Here is an 18,081-nt window from a genome sequence, read left to right on the forward strand (position 1 = left end):
AGAAACGCTGGTCTAGAGCATTGGCTGTAAACCCTTCGTTCGTCCCATGGGGTGTTTTGGCACCCCGCATTTTTTTACATTTTTAAAAAATAGTAACATTACATGCATTTTCGCATTGGGGTGTGCATACACCCCACCAGACTAACCACGTTTGAATGACACAGCAGACTAACGAAGGGTTAACCTTGGGGGCGTGAGTAATTTTCAGAGGAGACGCAAGCCCGGAGAAAAAAAATAGGAATTTCTCTCATTATTTTTGGAATTCTCTGAACAAGTGTTTGCATAATATCGTGATGAACATAAAAAAGTATCGCCTTTAATAAACTTCGTTTTCTATTCGCTACTCGGCCTATCATTTTCTATATTCAAATTAATTTTTTTAATTGAACATTTGTTTAAATTTAATCTTGAAATTTATATTTTATTTTAATTTTAGTATAAAAAATTTTTTCACAGATTTGCAGTACCCATTTCAAACTAAATAATTCGCAATGAGTGCAAAAAAGCGGAAGTATCTTGCCGAATATATTCGATTTGGATTTGTGTTCCTCCAAAAGGGTGACACAGAGGTACCCCAGTGCGTAATATGCTACAACACTGAACAATGATGGCATTATGCCCACACGCTTTGGAACGCCACTTGAAGACCATGCACCCTGCTCTAGCTGCCAAACCCAAGGCATTCTTTGAAACAAAAAGGCAGTCCTTGAAGCAAGCTAAGATGGACAGCAATGGAGCATTTCGGCAACAGACTTCAAAGGTTGTTGAGGCTTCCGATAAAATTGCCATGTTGATTGCAAAGAACAAAAAGAGCCATAACATCGGAGAGACTCTCATAAAACCAAGTGTACTGCGTGCAGCATAGCTCGTTCTGGGGAAGGATAGTGCAAACAAGCTTTCCAAAATCTCTCTATCAAATGATACCATCAAGGGAAGGATCGATGAAATGTCACAAGGCATCACAGATCAAGTTCTCGACCAAGTAAGAGCTTCACCTGTATTTGCCACCCAGTTGGACGAAACGACTGATGTTGCTCAGTGTTCTCAGCTACTGATGTATGCTCGTTTCGTGTCAGGCAATAGTGTAAAAGAGGAAATGTTCTTCTGCCATCCCATGGACAGTTATACAACAGCAACAGATATTTTTCAAGTGGTATCAAACTTCTTCCAGGAAAATCAACTTTTGTGGGACTCGCTGGGAGGGGTGTGTACTGGTGGAGCTCCAGCCAGGCTTGGTTTGCAATCTGGTTTCATAACAAGAGTGAAAGGAAAAAGTCCATCTGCTATCGGTACGCATTGCATCCTTCATCATGAAGCCTTAGCATCCAGAACTCTACCTGCTGAAATGAGGGATGTCATGAACCTGGCTTTCAAGGTCGTCATCAAAGCTGGAGCCTTAAACAGTCGGCTCTTCAGACAGCTGTGTGTGGATATGCATTGTGAACATCAAGCCTTGCTTTTCCACACAAACGTACGATGGCTTTCGAAGGGAAACATGCTTGGACGGTTTTATGAACTCCGACAAGAAGGGGCAACATTTCTAGATTTGCAGCAGAAAGCAGATCTCCATGACAAGTTTCAGTCTGAAGGATTTTTGCTCTCTCCAGATTACCTGGTGAACATTTTTGAAGCAGTGAATGCCATCAACCTCAAACTCCAAGGGAAAAACATCAACATAATCATGCACCATGACATCATTCGAGCCTTCATGGCCAAACTCGACCTCTGGAAATGTCGAATTTAGGATGGAAATACAGCCAGTTTGGCTAACTTGGAGTCTACTCTCATTTACAGTTACCTTGATTCTGAGTTAAAGAAACAAATAATTACTCATCTGACTGAATTGAAAGCAGAATTCATCAGATACTTTCCGGATATAGATGAGAAGTGCAAAGCCTGGAAATTCATTAGGAACCCATTTTAATGTGAAGTAGCTGATATTTCATACGAAGTGCAAGAGGAGTTTCTTGAGTTAAAGTTCAACTCCTCGGCTGAAGAAGACTTCAAAAAAACTGGATCTAGAGACGTTCTGGATCACGTACCTTCCTGTTTACCCTTTGAACTCACATCAAGCTCTTCGGATTCTCACATCAAGCTGACAATATTTGGATCAACGTATCTTTGTGAAGCTGCATTTTCCACGCTCGTTGCTGTCAAGACCAAGTACAGAAACAAGCTGAACGTTGAAGGGGACTTGCGCTGTGCTCTCTCTGGCATTCGACCACGCATTCAAGATCTGGTATCTAAGAAGCAATGTCAAGTATCTCATTAAATATGATGTGTATGTGAGTGTTGTTTATACAGAATTCTTTGTTCAATAGAAAGACTAAAAACATGCATTTTTTCAGTTTTTCCTTTCAGTTCAGGAGGGATTTTTAATCACTTGGTTGAAGATGTGAGCGGAGCGGGGGGGGGGGCGTGGAGGCAAGGCCCACTACCAGAGGGGGCATGGTGGTAAAAAGGTACGTAGACTCACCTCTAAGCTGTCGAGCCTGGGTTTGAAGCCCGACCCAGCGATAAACTGCCATCATGTTGATGGGGAGGGGAGAGTAAAGATGGAATATATTTGGGGGGGGGGGGTTGAGGACTTTCGGTGAGGGGAGCGGAGGTTGAGGAGTTGTGGTGGGGGGTTTTAAGGTTTGAAAAGGGGAGGGGATTGATGCTTTAGGGTTGGGAGGGGAATAGTGAGGACTTGGGGTTGGGAGAGGAAGGGTGAGGACTTGGGATTAGGGCAGGTTGGGAGGGGAAGGGTGAGGACTTGGGGTTGGGGAAGGGGTTGAGGAGTTTTCAGAATTGTATGTGTCAGTTTACTCACAGTAAAAGTGTAATGGACTTCAGGTGTTTGTGTGTGTGTCACTGTAGGGGATAGACATAATCACCCTATGGGTAATGTGCTCGTACCTATAAAAGAGAACAAAGGTTGTTCATGTATATCCTACATTTTCTGACCTCTTCAACATCCATTCAAAAGCGAAATCATGGGGAGAGGACATTTTGTAGCAGCTGTGCTCATGAACCATTGATGTGAGCCGACATGGTGCCATGTGGGCGAGATGAATGCCAAGTATCACATTTAAATTTTGTCAACCATGAGTAATTTTCATTCTGGGGGCACCAGTTGAGGCAGAATCTGCTATTCAAATAAGATCCAGTGAACTAACATGTTTTTAATGAAACAGCAGGCTTATTGTAAGAGTTAATTGTGCAGAAAGCAGTTATCTTATAGCATGAGTTGGGAATACAAATGTGAAAGAAAAAGGTGACAAAGAAAAACAAAATGATGTAATGAGTAAAAGAGTTTACAAAGACCATTTCAAGGTATATCATGTATTTGTAAAAAAAACAAAAAACAGAGCAGCTGAAAATAGGTGACGGTGAGCAGGTATCAGGCGACCCCAGACTCCGGAGGATGTCAGGAACACTGATGAGGGGAGGAGGAGTGTATAGGTGGGGAGGCATAAAGGGATGGTGGAATTAAGTTTGATTAGGGGTGGTGAGAATGGAGGAACGACAAATCATGGAGATTGGCACGACAGCCAAGGAATTGTCTGGATCAAGTAACGAATGAAAGGAAGGACGACACATCACCGGCTAAACAGAATTCCAGAGCTTCCAGGTTTCATGGTCTGTACATTATTTCACTTAGTTAATCATGAACTTTACACATTGGCTTCTTCAGCAGCAGACTTTGGCTTGGGGCCTCATTTGACTTCCTGTTCCTGTGGCCGAGAGGTACCAACACACACACAAACACACACACACACTAAAAGGCAAATTAAGCAGTTATTAATAAATATTACAAAATTAGTTGGGATGGAAGTTAATTATCCGCCTGTTGGGCCAAGTGGCAGGAGTCACATCGGGTTGGCCAACTGTTTCTCAGAATTCCGTGCCTCAGTTGTCTTTTTTACAAGCCAAATAAGAACTTTGAATTTCTGTGCAAATTTATTCATCCCATTCGTCCATGAAGGAAAAAAAAAATAGTTGCCAGAAACGCACTTGGTAAACAATTGTTTCCAATGTTTGGACAAAACACGCAGTTTTAAGGCCAGTGCTGGCTTTGCCTGGAGGCATAGAAATGCCCGATAAGCAAACTAAGTGAATGACTTCCACATAAACATCACAAACAATTATCTACTGCTACTACTACCACTACTTATGTTATCGCCCCAATTATTCCCACCTTCTTGTGCAGTCAGATGGGGAAACGGTTATTGGCCCAAGTCTTTCACGAATTGGTTGGCCAGGCTTAAGCAATTGGTTCACTTTGTCTGTCTGTCTACAAATGTCAGTTTATGATCTACTTAATTTCAATTGAATGTCATACTGCCCAAACATAAAAGAACACAGAAAGTCCAATTTCGCAACTTCAAGAAAATCAAAGTTTAGTTTCAGTGCTGAGCCTCCAATGCTGCTTTGAATTACGCTTCTCTGAGAGCCAATGAATTATATGAAGAGATAGAGATACTGTAGATGCAATTTTATGTAAAAGCTAACATTCAAAAAAAAATGGATATACCGTGTTCCTCCATTTTGAGCAGTATATTTTGAACACGAATCAGAAAACAAACCTGCGGTTTGGCAGTACTTTGATGATGATTAATTTGACCCAATTGCACATGCGCAGAGAGGAATGAAATAATTGTTTCACTCTGTTTTCCTGTCTGGCAGTCAAACAAAATTTAAAATCATTCCAAATAGGAAACTTGCTGTTTTAAGGATGTGAAAAAGGACACAAACAACAGGCACGAACAGCTAATGTCACGTGTTAAATAAGGTGGTGTACAAGATGCTGCATCAACGGCAGTAAACGTCCGAAAAACAATTTTCTACGACCTTTAAAATCTTTATTTTATTTCAATTGAATTATATACTTGAACACTGTAAAACACAAATCGCTTTTTTAGCACTTTCAAAACCCTTTTGTTTAGCAGTACTTAGACAAATATATTACAACATTTTATGTCATCACGACCAATCAAATTTGCTGCTTGTCGACCCCGCCCATGTCTTTGTTTCTCAAGACTGTACGGGGTAATGTGTTCTATGAACTCTCTATTTTGTTCAGTATTTGTAAAATAATTTCTGACTTTTCTGTACTCTTCAGGAAAGACACTGTGGGATCATGAACATCCACATTCGGCAAGTGCTGGCAGATGGGTCCTCCGGCCTTACGTCCAACAGATAGAGGGTGCACACAATGACGCCTCGCCCTTCAATGTGAGATACCAGGATGACAGTTTACAGTTGGGTCAGGATTCAAACCCAGCTTGACACTTCTAAGCTATATTCTGCTTGCTCTATATCTACGATTAACTATAATTGCTGTAAAAACATTTTTTCTTCCAAATTCAATGCATTTCCTGTTGTCTTTTTCATGAAATATTTGTTAGAACCCCCTCATCCCTCCCCCCCCCTCGACTCCCCACACCTCTCGTTCAGTGAATCTTATGTCCAAAGCCGGTCATATCCCAGACAATCAGACATGTTATATGGTGGATTTCCTTTCCCTGTGCTACTCTTCATTAGCTTTGTTCACAGCAATTAGCTGTACAAGTTCTTTCTATGATGCATTTTTATTTCAAAGTATGCATGAAAACTTATCATGATAACAATAGAGGTCAAGTGCTTTATTTACAGTAATACAGATCAACAAAGATATAAAGTAAAACCTTTTTTTCCCCCAAACTCACAAACCTTAAAAAAAAAAGAAGAGCTTTAAGCACTGTAGTGCAAACTTTTATTCTTACCGACTGTTCAAGGACCTTCAACAATTGTAAAAATATATTTCCTGAAAAAGGTAATTGCAAAAGTATAAAAGATATTGAAAAATACCTTTATCGATAGCGCTGATAAATACCACTATATTTCATGTAAATCTTTTTTTATTTTTTTTATTTTCATTAGTTGCTGATGAAAGTACTGTATATAAAACCAAGACAATCGATCAATTGATAGTTGAGAAAATCTTTCAATCCAAATATCAACATTAGCCCTTTCTCATGAGTTCATCGATTTGGAAGTCATTGCGATAACCGACTCGGGTTTCTAACCTTGCGTCTCGTTTGTTTATCAATGGCTGAAATTACAATGTAGTTGGAAAAGGCTAGCCCCTTAATAATGTCAATTACAATTTTCTGAGTGCTTTCTATGCATGATGCTATGTGTTATTTATAAATACAACGCGAATAAGAGACAGCATCTGGTACACATCAATTTACATTAAGTGCTCTAAACATTGGAAGATTATTCGCAAGTCAAAGGTACGAAATTTCATCTATTTTAAGGCTTTATGGAAAAAAAGAAACTTCCGGAAAAAGTCATCTGCCTTCTTCAAGGCGAAGGCTTCTGTACGTATGTACTTATACCGTTTTTTGCTTTTTTGTGTCATGGCAAATTGGCCGTACATTTGATTATTGCACGACTGGTGGTTGGGTAGAATTGGCGGTCAAAAAAGGAAAACCTTCCCTTTTAAAAATTACCAACAGCGATCGGCGAGTGATAAGCCTGCAAGTTGCTTTGTGTTGATCCAATGTATATAAATAAATGGTGTCGAGAGTCCCACACCCTACGAACACCCGCAACGCTCCACGACCATATCAGGAATCTTGCCGAATATGATCTGCTGCTGGTCGTTGAAGTAGAGCATGGAGATGGCAGACATCTTTGTGGGGGCGCAGCAGGGTCCTGCCGAGCCGCTCGGATTGACCTTCTGCACCAGGTGTGTGTGCGGGTACTTCTGCAGAAACATGTGCTCACACTGACCCGAGCAGTAGTTTGCTCTGTAGCGTTTCGGTGCGATGATCCAGTCCCAGCCGAAGGCCTCAAAATCGACCACTAGTGAGTAGCGGCAGCAGCGGGACTCATTGGATGCCTCACTGCAGTCAAGACCAGTGGCACGCCGAGAACGTTTTCCCAGCTCTGTGAGTTGCACTTCCAGAAAAGGTTTCTGTGGTGAAGGACAGAGGAGGTTCTGATTTAATGAATAAATAAATAAAATCAAAGCCATAAACGTTTTCCCTTTTCAGAATGATTTTGGGAAGGACTTGACTGACCACACGAGCGTTGAACGCTATTGCTAACGAGCAAAATGTTTGCTTGATTGATATATTCCTTGTGAGGGACACCATTTAATTTCTGCACATCTGCAGTTCTTCAGTGGTTGAATAGCATATTAAGAATCCTTAGGTGCTTGAGGTAAAAGCAACTTCCAGAGTAATCTCTCAAGCAAAACATCTACGTCTGGTGCTTGGATACACCCCATACTTCCATTCAGCTCCCTTAATCTCTCCCACTCTTTTTCACATATTAGCCGTCATCTTCTTGTGATCTTCCATCAGCATGCACACATGAATACTGACCGTAACCTCCACCTGATCCTTGCAGAGGTTTGCTTTCGTTGCGATGCAGCTATATGATGAACGTATCTGATGTGAGTCTTTCATAGTGTATGGCATTATACAATTACTTGTCCAAAGAAATGGAAATTCCAAAGACAAGGTTGTCACCAAACACAACAAAGTCCTTTGAAAGAGCTTATGAGGCTGCCAATTGGCATGTATATGTATGTATGTATGAATATATATATATATATATATATATATATATATATATATATATATATATATATATATATATTGCAATCTTAGCAAAAACTAACGAAGTAAGACAGTCCTTTTAAAAAGTTAGACTGCTCTTTGCCCACAGGAACCCCCAACCCTCAAGCAATTGTCCAGTTAACTCCACAACTAGATAATTTATGCAAATGTGACAAAAGTCTGACTGAAGGAGAAAGCAAAACATAAATGTACATTAAACAATCCTTCAACTCATAATTCATGTAACTCTATGCAAAGGAACAAGAATAAGAATAAGAAGAACAAAAACAAGGAACGCACAGCAAAATGCGGCTCCTTGACGATAACAAACATTTTGAAAGCAATTTTCATTGTTCCATTGCATCAATGTCCAAAATAATCTCACCAAAGCTTCTTCCCCAACACTAGGCTCCGTCACCACAAAGTCGTTTCCGTGTTCGTCGAGTGCGTGAATCTCCAGGCCCCAGTTGCGCTGCGGGTATTTGAAGGAGTTCTGCAGGAGTTTCTTGGCATCGATACGTTGCCAATGGCCCTGGCCGGACACCACATGCGCCTGCAGGCTGCGAATGTGGATTCGTCCCACCTCCCCGTCGTCCATGGGCTGCAGACGAATCAACTGGATGGTGGCATCGGTGTCGTGAGATAAAGGGCGCAGGTAGATCCACAAGTTGGCTTTCTGAATGTCGTGCACCATGGTGTTTTGGCTGAACTTGAAGAAGCAACACTTGGGTTTTCCATTCACCTGCACCCTGTGGTTGGCTGTGAGAAACATGTGGCCAGGTGACTGTACGATACGACACAGCACCGTAAACCACCCAAGGAAGATGCAGAAACCAAAAAATTGATGTTCTCTGCAGATCGGTACATATGAAACACCTCAAAAATCTGGTAAAATGGCTTTCCAATAATTTACAAGCATTCACATTTACTTGTACGTATGGTTTTGGTGTGCAGATTGTAATATTTCACTTGGCTCACACACTCCAGGCCTTCAAGATTGCTGCCTACTGCCACCTCATGGTCTCTCACATTTCTACCTCTGAACTTGATCACACCAGCTGGGACCCTGTTCCCCTTTCACCTGCCACTCCTCTCCTCACGCTGTGGTGCGTGCGTTCATTCTCGTCGGACACCTGTTTCCCCTTCTGCGCACTTTCTTACTGACCCTTTACCCCTGTTGTTCCGCTCTTTCACGAGCCGAGACACCTGTATTAAAAAAGAAAGATACAGATAAAATGCATGCAGTACATGCACCTGGCAAAAATGTCTTACATTGTCCTCAAAAGTTTGGCCTAAAACCAACCTCAGGGCATTATATTAGACGAGCTCACATACAGCCCAGCACAGTTGATCAACCTCAGCAAGACAACATTAAAGGATGTCTCTGTTGATTGTCCTCCTTCCTTACGCAAGCATCAATTTTGTATCCGGTACTTGTCTACGAAAAACATGGTAAATCCGGAGACGTATAACAAACTGCTCAAATTCCTAAAACGTGATCAGTTTCATAAATACTATATGTAGAAAAAAAAGAGGTTATAGATCAGTGTGTGATGTCCACGGTTCAAGCGCCAGCATATCCACCTGATCTTTCCTTTGGGCAGACAGGACTGATTAAGTTGGGAGCATGTTTGCCTCTGAGCTGTCTGGATGGAGTACATTGCTCTTCGAAGGGGATGCTAAGCCGGCTGTCCCGTCTGCAAACATGATGTAAGCGATCTCATGGTATTTTCGCAACAGTCCGCTTCTGAGCTGTATTAAGTGTGAAAAGAGATCCAGACTGGTCGTGACAAATGCCAGGACCCCATCAAAGACATTCAGACATTTATTTACGAGGTATTTCCAAAATGTAAAGATAACTACAAGGTCGGTGACAACAGGTCAGAGATGAAATAAAAAGAGCCGTTCATTTTCCGATTGTTTTCTTTTGAATTTGTTCTGTATAGTTTGGGCCCATTGTTACATTATTTTATACTTAACGTGCACTCGAAATTTAATTAATGTACAAATCTCAGATAAACTTAATATAGTTCAGTATATTGTCCTTGATCCGACGTGGATGGTGTAGAGATAGCGAGTGCGCTTGCCTTTGAGTTGTCGAGTCTAAGTTAGATTCCTGATGACTAAAAACGGTCAGACTTGTGCTTTGCAGGTCCCTCGGATGACCGTTAAGCCGGGTGTCCCACCTGCTAGCATTAGTTGTTCGACATTAAAGATTCCACGGTGTCTTTTGCGAAGAACAAGCTTTCGCGGCACCCTGAACAAATTACAAATTCCTGCCATGATTGACTGCTGGGAAAGTCAAAGGCAAAACCATCGAGTGTAATCCTTGCCGTGGGTCTGCTTTGGCAGCACCGAGCCTGCTTTCAGGCGGAGCCGCACCACAAAGAGAGATATTACCGTGGAGAAACGAGGTTTTATTTTGTGTCCACATGGCTGCAGAATGAACAGCTGGCTTCATTCCCCACTCCACCCCACCCCCTTTTGTTTTTTTTTTTTTCATGAAGAACGGCATACTCCACAATGCAGCGCCACCCTTGTCATGCCACTGCAGCAGAACGGCGGTTTTTGTTTCACTCAACTACACCGGATACTGAACCCAGAAGCAGATAGCTCCGTGCTGAACACTACCCGACAGCCTATAAGCTGTTGTAGTAATCTCTTGTCAGCGACTGGATAAATATATCCAGAACTTCTTAAAAGCCCTATCTCGTTGCATTAGCCTTGGAGTCTTGAGTCCGTTAGTCCAGTTTAGCAGGTACTAGGCCCATATGGCATCCTTTTGTGATGGCAGAGCAGCCGGCTTTATTGCAATTATGAACCCGAGAGGCTGCGCCCTCCGTGTACGTACTGCGCTTATTGAGATTTATAAATTTGTGCGGCTGCTTATCAAAGGGTTATGATTCTCATGAGTTTCCAAGATTCATTCATGTATGGACAAGCAAGTGGTTTATATATAGGTGAGGGTGAGAGGGTAAAGGGCTTGGTTGGAGGCATGGGTAGAGTATCAGAAACAACGCTGCACAAGACGTGACACCGTCGGTTCGAGTTCCCGCAATGTTATCACTGAAAGTGCTTCCGATTTTAAAATCTGGATACCCATTGGTATATCGGATTCCCTTGTGATTCCGCGGGCTCAAAGTGCTGCACCTTGGTGCACGCCCACCTCAGAGTGTTTGTAAACCACGACGTCCAAACTAAAACGCACGTCCTCATCAGAATACCTGCGCACCTTGGACCTGCCGGTTCGTCGCGGAGACTGCAAATCGCATCAATGTCTTTTGAAATGCCATGCTTTGCAAGTTGGCATAAAAATGATGCAATATAATCCTATTACATCATCAAAACGTCATATTCTAGAAATAAATAAGGTTTCCTCTTGACATATTTTCATCACCTTGGTAAGAGGGATTTCTAGAAGCACTATAATGTTTAGATCAATCGAAACACCTGTAGACCTTTTTAAATAACAAGGATAAATTTGCCTCTGTTAAAATAATTTGATCCCAAGAATGTCCCTTAGACAAGCAAACACGAGATCTCAAACTTGCGACCGTGTGAGCTACGCACTTCTCTTCGTGTTACAGGTATAGAGAACTTTCATAAGGAAGTCAGCGACTCAATGTCCACATTGCAAGTCTCCCACCCCTGGTCTTCAATCGCGAGACCATTCAAACCCCCCCCCCCCAAAAAGCTTACGCTGAGTGGCCATGACAATGACCGTTTCTGTTGTGGCATGGTCCTCATCCTCTGTTGGAGACGCAATGCCATCGTAGAAGCCATCATCGCCCTGCACTCCGTAGTGGTCAAGCAGATGCTGCAGAGGTGGCGCTTTGGGCAAGAGGCGCGAGACCGCATCGCGGCTGATGTTGGGTGCGCGTGAGAGGCGCAGCTCGCTCAGGATGTGCGCACGGATTGAGCGGAGCCGCCACGCCTTGTTCTGCTCCCTCTGCGCACATGCAGAGCATGAAGTCGTCGTGGCCGACACCTCGCTCCTGGCCTCGGTGGGGTCCAGGCTGTCCGACCACCGACAAGATGCGAGGAGCCAGATGATCGCCAGCGAGAGGACCTTGCCCATGGCGTACGACAGGAATGGAGTGTCGTGCGAGTGCAAAGAGCTCTGCCCGCTCGGGGAGGGGCTGAACGGGAGGGTTGTAGTTTGGGAAGGGGGGGGGAGGGTTGACGAGGAGGGGAAGATTATGGTTGTGGTGGTGGTGGGGGGAGGGGGTGCTTGAACACAGGTTCTCCAGATGTTCCACCCCGCGCGCTCAATGCCTCCGCCGTGTGAGCAGCTGTTTTATACGGACGCCCTATTGGTGGACAAAGCGCACAAAGGGCGAGCTGTCACAGTTCTTTACTCGGAGCGTCAGTCACAGAGAACTCGGCGTTAACGGCCCTTGCACAGCATTGCGTCCCCTGTGCTCGCAAAGAGACGGGCGCGCATTGTCCGCGCGGTGCTCGTCTTTAACAGAGCGGAACGCGCGTCCTCTCTTCTGAGAGCCGAGCCCCGCGTGGCCTCGATTATATGGCTATGCATATACAACTCGGACACAATGGCAGTTTATTTAAGGCGTTAAAGCCGAAGTCGGTAATAAAAGCGAACGCGAAACGATCCGCAGGAAGTGGCACTTTGTGTGCGTAAAAGTCTGGCTGTGGCCACTGGGCCACAAAGTCACAATTATTACTCCTCGGGTCTGAGTGCGGACAAAACCTTGAACGCATTCTGTATATCTTCAGCACTTTGTGTTTCATACAATAGGAACAATAATGGTCGTTTTTGTTTTTATCCCCTTATTTGGGTTGGACATGAAATCAACATTGGCGCTGGGGTCAGAGCAGAGAGTTCAATTCATTCCCATCACCACCCTCGCCCCCCCCTCCCCTTTCCAAATGTCGTTGCCATGACAGTTGTTTGATGCTGTCCATCTGTACGGGCAGCGCCGTATGGCAAATCACGTGTACATGTCATCTCTCATGGCCGAATATCGATAAATTATGCTCTGTGCAGTCAGGAAGCAGGAGGCATTTGGTCCTGCTCACGCACACAACAGAAGTCTTTTATTTTATTTCCCAGTTTAGAGGATGGTTAGTTATTCAAGTCTTTGTGCAATAAACCAGATAACTCAACACCCTCCTCCTACCTCCCAGACCCTCAGACCAGCACGACACAAATGACTCCACACTAATCAGTTAAAATTAATATGATTTATATTTTACAACTTTAGGATCACACGTAACAGTAAAAAGAGTGTGTATAAAATGGCAATTCTTTTTTAAAATGAAGAATCGCGAGCATTTCCCACAATTGCAACATTTCTGTACACCAGTGTGAAAGCAACAATGTACCACCATTATGGTCCGGGAATTGATCTTGCCATCGCCTTCAAGAGTCATTCACGTTTCGATTGCCGCAAGCTGCTGGCACTCTGCTTCCAAGATGCCGCGGTAGACATCGAAGCGATGATTCAGGCTTCCGTGGACATGGATCTTGTAAGCAGAGCCCAGAGCTCCATCGGCCGATGGTACGCCATAAAAAACACGACCGATGCGCGAGTGCACCAAAGCCATGGCGCACATCACACACGGCTCGCGCGTCAGGTACAGGTCGTACCCTGTGCAGAGATATGGTGCGGAGAGGTTTTCACTCTTATCTTCAGTGATGGCCAGTGCAGAGGTCAAGTGTGAGGCTTGGAGTCCAAAGTTTGAGGTCACAGATGTAAGGAATTTGCACGCCGGGTACTTGGTGCAGCTGTAAGCACCTGCACCATGGCTCTTTGCTACGAGGTCTACAGCCACCATGCTGGCGTGTAAAAGAGACGTTTGAGATGTCCTGCAGTCATGTGCGACCGCTATTACCGTGTCTGACGCCGGGTCGACCATGACGGCACCGGAGGGCTCAAATCCACATCGCTGACCCTGCCGTGCTGCCTCTATCGCACAAAGCATGTGCTTTTCAACATCTGCCTTCTCCGTTGGGTTAAAAGGTTCATCGCTTAATATTTTTTCTAGCTTCTGGTCTTCGTGGAAGCTTGTAGGCCAGTGAAGTGATGCTTCTTCAAACTGGTGCCTCGTACGGGGTGCCGTCTCGGCTATGTGCACCGGGGAAGGGGGTCCAAGCTCTGATGTACTAACACCACTTTGTGACAACTTGTTAACTATTAACTTGAGCGCTGCTGCCTTCACATCTTGTTCCTCAGTAACCTTGTCCTCTTTATCATCATTACCCTCCTCCACTCCGTCATCCTCAGCTCGTTTTCTCTCTTTCGCTTTCCATTCCCTAAACTGTTCATGCTCCTTAATCCCATCCCATTTCTCCTCTTTGAGCTCCCCCACCCACCCTGCAAGTTGAAGTTCTGAAATGACACACAGCAGAATGTCCAGGCCACCATCTTTTCTTCGCACACGCTTGAGATGCCGGTACTTTGGTAATGGGAATAAAGAGGCCATAAGCTTAACAAGGCGTGATGTTGCTCCCTGGTTTAAAATGGGTGCAGCGTATGCCTCCAGTAGACGGGTGGCTGAGTTTGAGAACTCGTCCGCGAGCACAGGAATGGCATGCCATGGAATGGTGGTCGTAGTGGTGCAACACCTTTTCTTCTTTATTGGATTTGTGGCCTAAACATAAGAAGATAGACATATCAACATAAATCAATTTTCCTCGAAGGAGCAAAACAATCATACTTATCAGGGCAAAGTCAAAGAGGTTAAATTTAGCACGATTAAAGTATATGGTCTTAAACGATTGAAATACATCAACTATTGACTAGTTACTCTTACAAAACCACATTGCATTCATTTCAATTTTTTTCCGAAATTCAAGGCCCTGCCATTCAAAAAATAGTGAAATTCCACAAGGGAAGGTATTCCTATTGTCAGACTGGGATTAAACAAAAAAAAGTAAACACAATTATAAACTAGAAGGGCACTTGGTAAAGCGCATACCTCTGCCATGTAATGCCTGAGCCACAAGAACATATTGGACCCAATACATTTTTGAACTTTCATGATATATATCGTTTTTGGCCCGATCTCTCAATGGTGAAAAAAATCACTTTGAAAATTAAATAATACTCATATCCAGATCCAGATATGGATCTTAATCAAAATTGAATCAGTTCTTCCTTGTCACACACCCAACATGTCCACCAAGTTTTGTCCGAATCCGTCCACAACTTTTTGAGATATCATGATAAATATCGTTTTTGAGCCCTATCGCTTTATGGTGAAGAATCACTTAAAAAAATTCGAGTAGTCGGATCCGGATTCGGATCTTCACCAAAATCGAATCAATTTGTCGTGGTCATGCGCCTAACCTGTCCACAAAATTTCATCCAGATCTGTCGACAACTTTTTGAGATATCCTGTACACAAACAGACAGAAAGCGGTGAAAACATAACCTCCTTCACCGCCGGTGGCAGAGGTAAACAACCTCAACAATTCCAAGGACATCCACATTGCTTTATAATTTAACTGGCATGTCATTAGTCTGTTGGCAGGAATTTAAACCAGAGCCCCAACCCACAATGGCCTGCTTTTATCATGAGTTACCGTGGAATATTTAACATCCACAATTACTTGAACACATTAGCTGCCTTTATGCTCCCATATAAAACCATGGCGTGCCAAGAAAGCTCAGACAAGCACCAGCTGCTTCAACTGAGTTATGGGTAGCTAGCTGTGGCAGAATAGCTCTCGCCAGTGAGCCAACCATGCTCGTCACTGAGGTGGTGTGGGCTGGAGGTGGCAGGACAGCTCTCACCATTGAGCGAACCATGCTCACCACTGAGGTGGGAGGGCTGGTGGTGGCAGGACAGTTCTCACCAATGAGCTAACCATTCTCGCCACTGAGGTGGTGGGCTGGAGGTGGCAGGACAGTTCTCACCATTCTCGCCACTGAGGTAGTGGGCTGGAGGTGGCAGGACACTTCTCACCATTGTTGCCACTGAGGTAGTGGGCTGGAGGTGGCAGGACAGTTCTCACCATTCTCGCCACTGAGGTAGTGGGCTGGAGGTGGCAGGACAGTTCTCACCATTCTCGCCACTGAGGTAGTGGGCTGGAGGTGGCAGGACAGTTCTCACCATTCTCGCCACTGAGGTAGTGGGCTGGAGGTGGCAGGACACTTCTCACCATTGTTGCCACTGAGGTGGTGGGCTGGAGGTGGATGGACAGCTCTCACCATTGAGCGAACCATGCTCACCACTGAGCTGGGAGGGCTGGTGGTGGCAGGACAGTTCTCACCAATGAGCTAACCATTCTCGCCACTGAGGTGGTGGGCTGGAGGTGGCAGGACAGTTCTCACCATTGTTGCCACTGAGGTAGTGGGCTGGAGGTGGCAGGACAGTTCTCGCCTTTTTAGCTTGTGGGTTCGATCACCCAAGGGATAAAACAAGTAAAATTTGGTGTATTGTTGCAGTCCCGACAGGGGGCGGTGTATCTCAGAACATTATTGTTCTTTGGATGGGGATAAAAGACTGGCTCTCCATTCTGTATTTGGGTTGTGGCTGTGAAAGATGCCATTTACCTGTATCCTTACCCAATTGCTTGCCTGTTCATGTTAAAGGGGTGTAGTTGACCTTAAGTTGAAGTTAATGGTAAGAATGGGTCGTCATTGAAAACAAATAAAAAGTGATAAAAGTGACTGCGGGTGTGGATGATGAGCCAAACGGCCTCCTGTGCCGAAATTCCCTTTCCTGACGTTGTGACTCCAATAACACCCAGGAGATCTCCCATCCCACTATGATGAGGCGTTGACTCTGGCCTGGCGGCTGGCAGGATAGCCAACACGAATGCACATACGTCTTTGAGCTGTCTAGCCCGGGTTCGAATCTCGACCCAGCTATAAACTGTCACCCTGGTGTTCAGCATGCAGGATGAGGCCTCAATGAGAGTGCTCCCATTATGCCGTCGCTCCGAGATGGATGTTTCGCTGGGAGTCCCCTCTGCAGCTTTGCGAGCACAAGTCGGTGGACGTTAAATTTCTCACGAGTCCTTCGCGAAGAGGAGGTGATCACAAATTCTTGCTCTATCCTGGAGGAGGCACGACATCAGTGGCACAACAGCATCCCCAGGAAGGAAGAAAGAAGAAGGAAAGGTAGAAGGAAGGAAGGAAGAAGGAAAGAAGAAAAAAGAAGAAGAAAAATTAGATGCAAACTCCCAACCACGTGCTGATAACGGAAGGAGGTGGTATAAAAAGGAGGTGGTATAACGGAAGGAGGTGGTAAAAAAATTTTATATATATATATAAAAAGAAGAGGCGGTATAAGAAGAAGAAGCGGTATAAAAAGAAGAAGAGGCGGTATTAAAAGAAGAAGAAGAGCCGATATTAAAAGAAGAAAAAGAGGCGGTATTAAAAGAAGAAAAGAGGTGATATAAAAAGAAGAAGCGGTATAAAAAGAAGAGGCGGTATAAAAAGAAGAAGAGGCGGTATAAAAAGAAGAAGAGGCGGTATTAAAAGAAGAAGAGGTGGTATTAGAAGAGGTGGTTTAAAAGAAGAAGAGGGGGTATTAAAAGAAGAAGAGGTGGTATTAGAAGAAGAAGAGGCGGTATAAAAGAAGAAGAGGCGGTATAAAAAGAAGAAGAGGTGGTAAAAAAGAAGAGGCGGTATTAAAAGAAGAAGAGGTGGTATAAGAAGAAGAAGAGGCGGTATAAAAAGAAGAAGAAGAACAGGCGCTATAAAAAGAAGAGGCGGTATTAAAATAAGAAAGAGGCGGAATAAAAGAAGAAGAGGCGGTATCAAAAGAAGAGGCGGTATCAAAAGAAGTGGCGGTATTAAAAGAAGAGGTGGTATAAGAAGAAGAAGAGGCGGTATAAAAAAGAAGAGGCGGTATTAGAAGAAGAAGAGGCGGTAGTAAAAGAAGAAGAGGCGGTATCAAAAGAAGAGGCGGTATCAAAAGAAGTGGCGGTATTAAAAGAAGAGGTGGTATAAGAAGAAGAAGAGGCGGTATAAAAAAGAAGAGGCGGTATTAGAAGAAGAAGAGGCGGTAGTAAAAGAAGAGGCGGTAGTAAAAGAAGAGGAAGAGGCGGTATAAAAAGAAGAAGAGGCGGTACAAGAAGAAGAAGAAGAAGAAGAATATGTGACGGAATCGGCGCATTCACGCCGATTTAACATCGCGCTCGTCACGTGCGCCTGTTCTGGACGTTACAACTATTAACTCTTCCTTGTATTTTCGCATGAGCTAAAACCTCGAACACATTACAGTATTCTTTGTTCACGATCTGGCACGGAAATCTTTATTCTCCCTTTCTCATATTCGTCCTCCTCACCTCTTTCTCATCCCCCTCCATTCAAAACCTCACAATGCCATCTCACGATCCCGACATATCCGTCTTCCCTTTCCATCTGACACCATTGCAACCACCACCCGAGCCTCACCATCATACGAGAGTTCCGCTTCCGACGGCGCCCTCCTTTCGGCAGTGGTGACGTCACTTTCACTTCCGGGTAAAAGGTTCCGGTTGCTCTGTTCTATGTTTTTACCTCAG

The 18,081-nt window shown here is 44.2% G+C and overlaps 2 protein-coding genes across 3 annotated transcripts; both read right to left on the reverse strand.

The window, feature by feature from the left end:
• Positions 1–5,600: 5,600 nt before the first annotated feature.
• LOC147027934 (growth/differentiation factor 8-like) lies at positions 5,601–11,750 on the reverse strand. Its single transcript, XM_085877780.1, has 3 exons — positions 11,298–11,750; positions 7,984–8,357; positions 5,601–6,949 (listed from the first exon to the last, which is right to left on the reverse strand). Exons 1-3 carry the CDS (start codon positions 11,674–11,676, stop codon positions 6,569–6,571), a joined length of 1,134 nt encoding a protein of 377 aa, XP_085733906.1. The 5' UTR covers positions 11,677–11,750; the 3' UTR covers positions 5,601–6,568.
• A 1,038-nt stretch (positions 11,751–12,788) lies between these two features.
• ADAT3 (adenosine deaminase tRNA specific 3) lies at positions 12,789–18,066 on the reverse strand. 2 transcript variants are annotated; one of them, XM_085877792.1, is made up of 2 exons: positions 17,972–18,066; positions 12,789–14,213 (listed from the first exon to the last, which is right to left on the reverse strand). In XM_085877792.1, exons 1-2 carry the CDS (start codon positions 17,975–17,977, stop codon positions 12,993–12,995), a joined length of 1,227 nt encoding a protein of 408 aa, XP_085733918.1. In that variant the 5' UTR covers positions 17,978–18,066; the 3' UTR covers positions 12,789–12,992. The 2 variants fall into 2 exon arrangements, with proteins under 2 accessions (XP_085733918.1, XP_085733917.1); XM_085877791.1 differs by having other exon boundaries at positions 17,863–18,001.
• Positions 18,067–18,081: the final 15 nt, after the last annotated feature.

Source organism: Eptatretus burgeri, chromosome 4 (genome assembly GCF_056783735.1).
Source record: "Eptatretus burgeri isolate ZD-2024b chromosome 4, Ebu_testis_v1, whole genome shotgun sequence".
NCBI lineage: Eukaryota > Metazoa > Chordata > Myxini > Myxiniformes > Myxinidae > Eptatretus > Eptatretus burgeri.

Bases quoted from the DNA above. Each gene is read 5' to 3' on its own strand.
- LOC147027934 (XM_085877780.1), bottom strand. From the start codon at position 11,676: ATGGGCAAGGTCCTCTCGCTGGCGATCATCTGGCTCCTCGCATCTTGT. The intron at 8,358-11,297 runs GTAAGCTTTTTG...TGTTTCTCACAG, and splicing joins CATTGTCATGGCCACTCAGC to CCAACCACAGGGTGCAGGTG. The intron at 6,950-7,983 runs GTGAGATTATTT...CCTTCACCACAG, and splicing joins GTGTTGGGGAAGAAGCTTTG to AAACCTTTTCTGGAAGTGCA.
- ADAT3 (XM_085877791.1), bottom strand. From the start codon at position 17,883: ATGGAGGGGGATGAGAAAGAG. The intron at 14,214-17,862 runs GTGAGGAGGACG...TCTTATGTTTAG, and splicing joins TGGAGGGGGATGAGAAAGAG to GCCACAAATCCAATAAAGAA.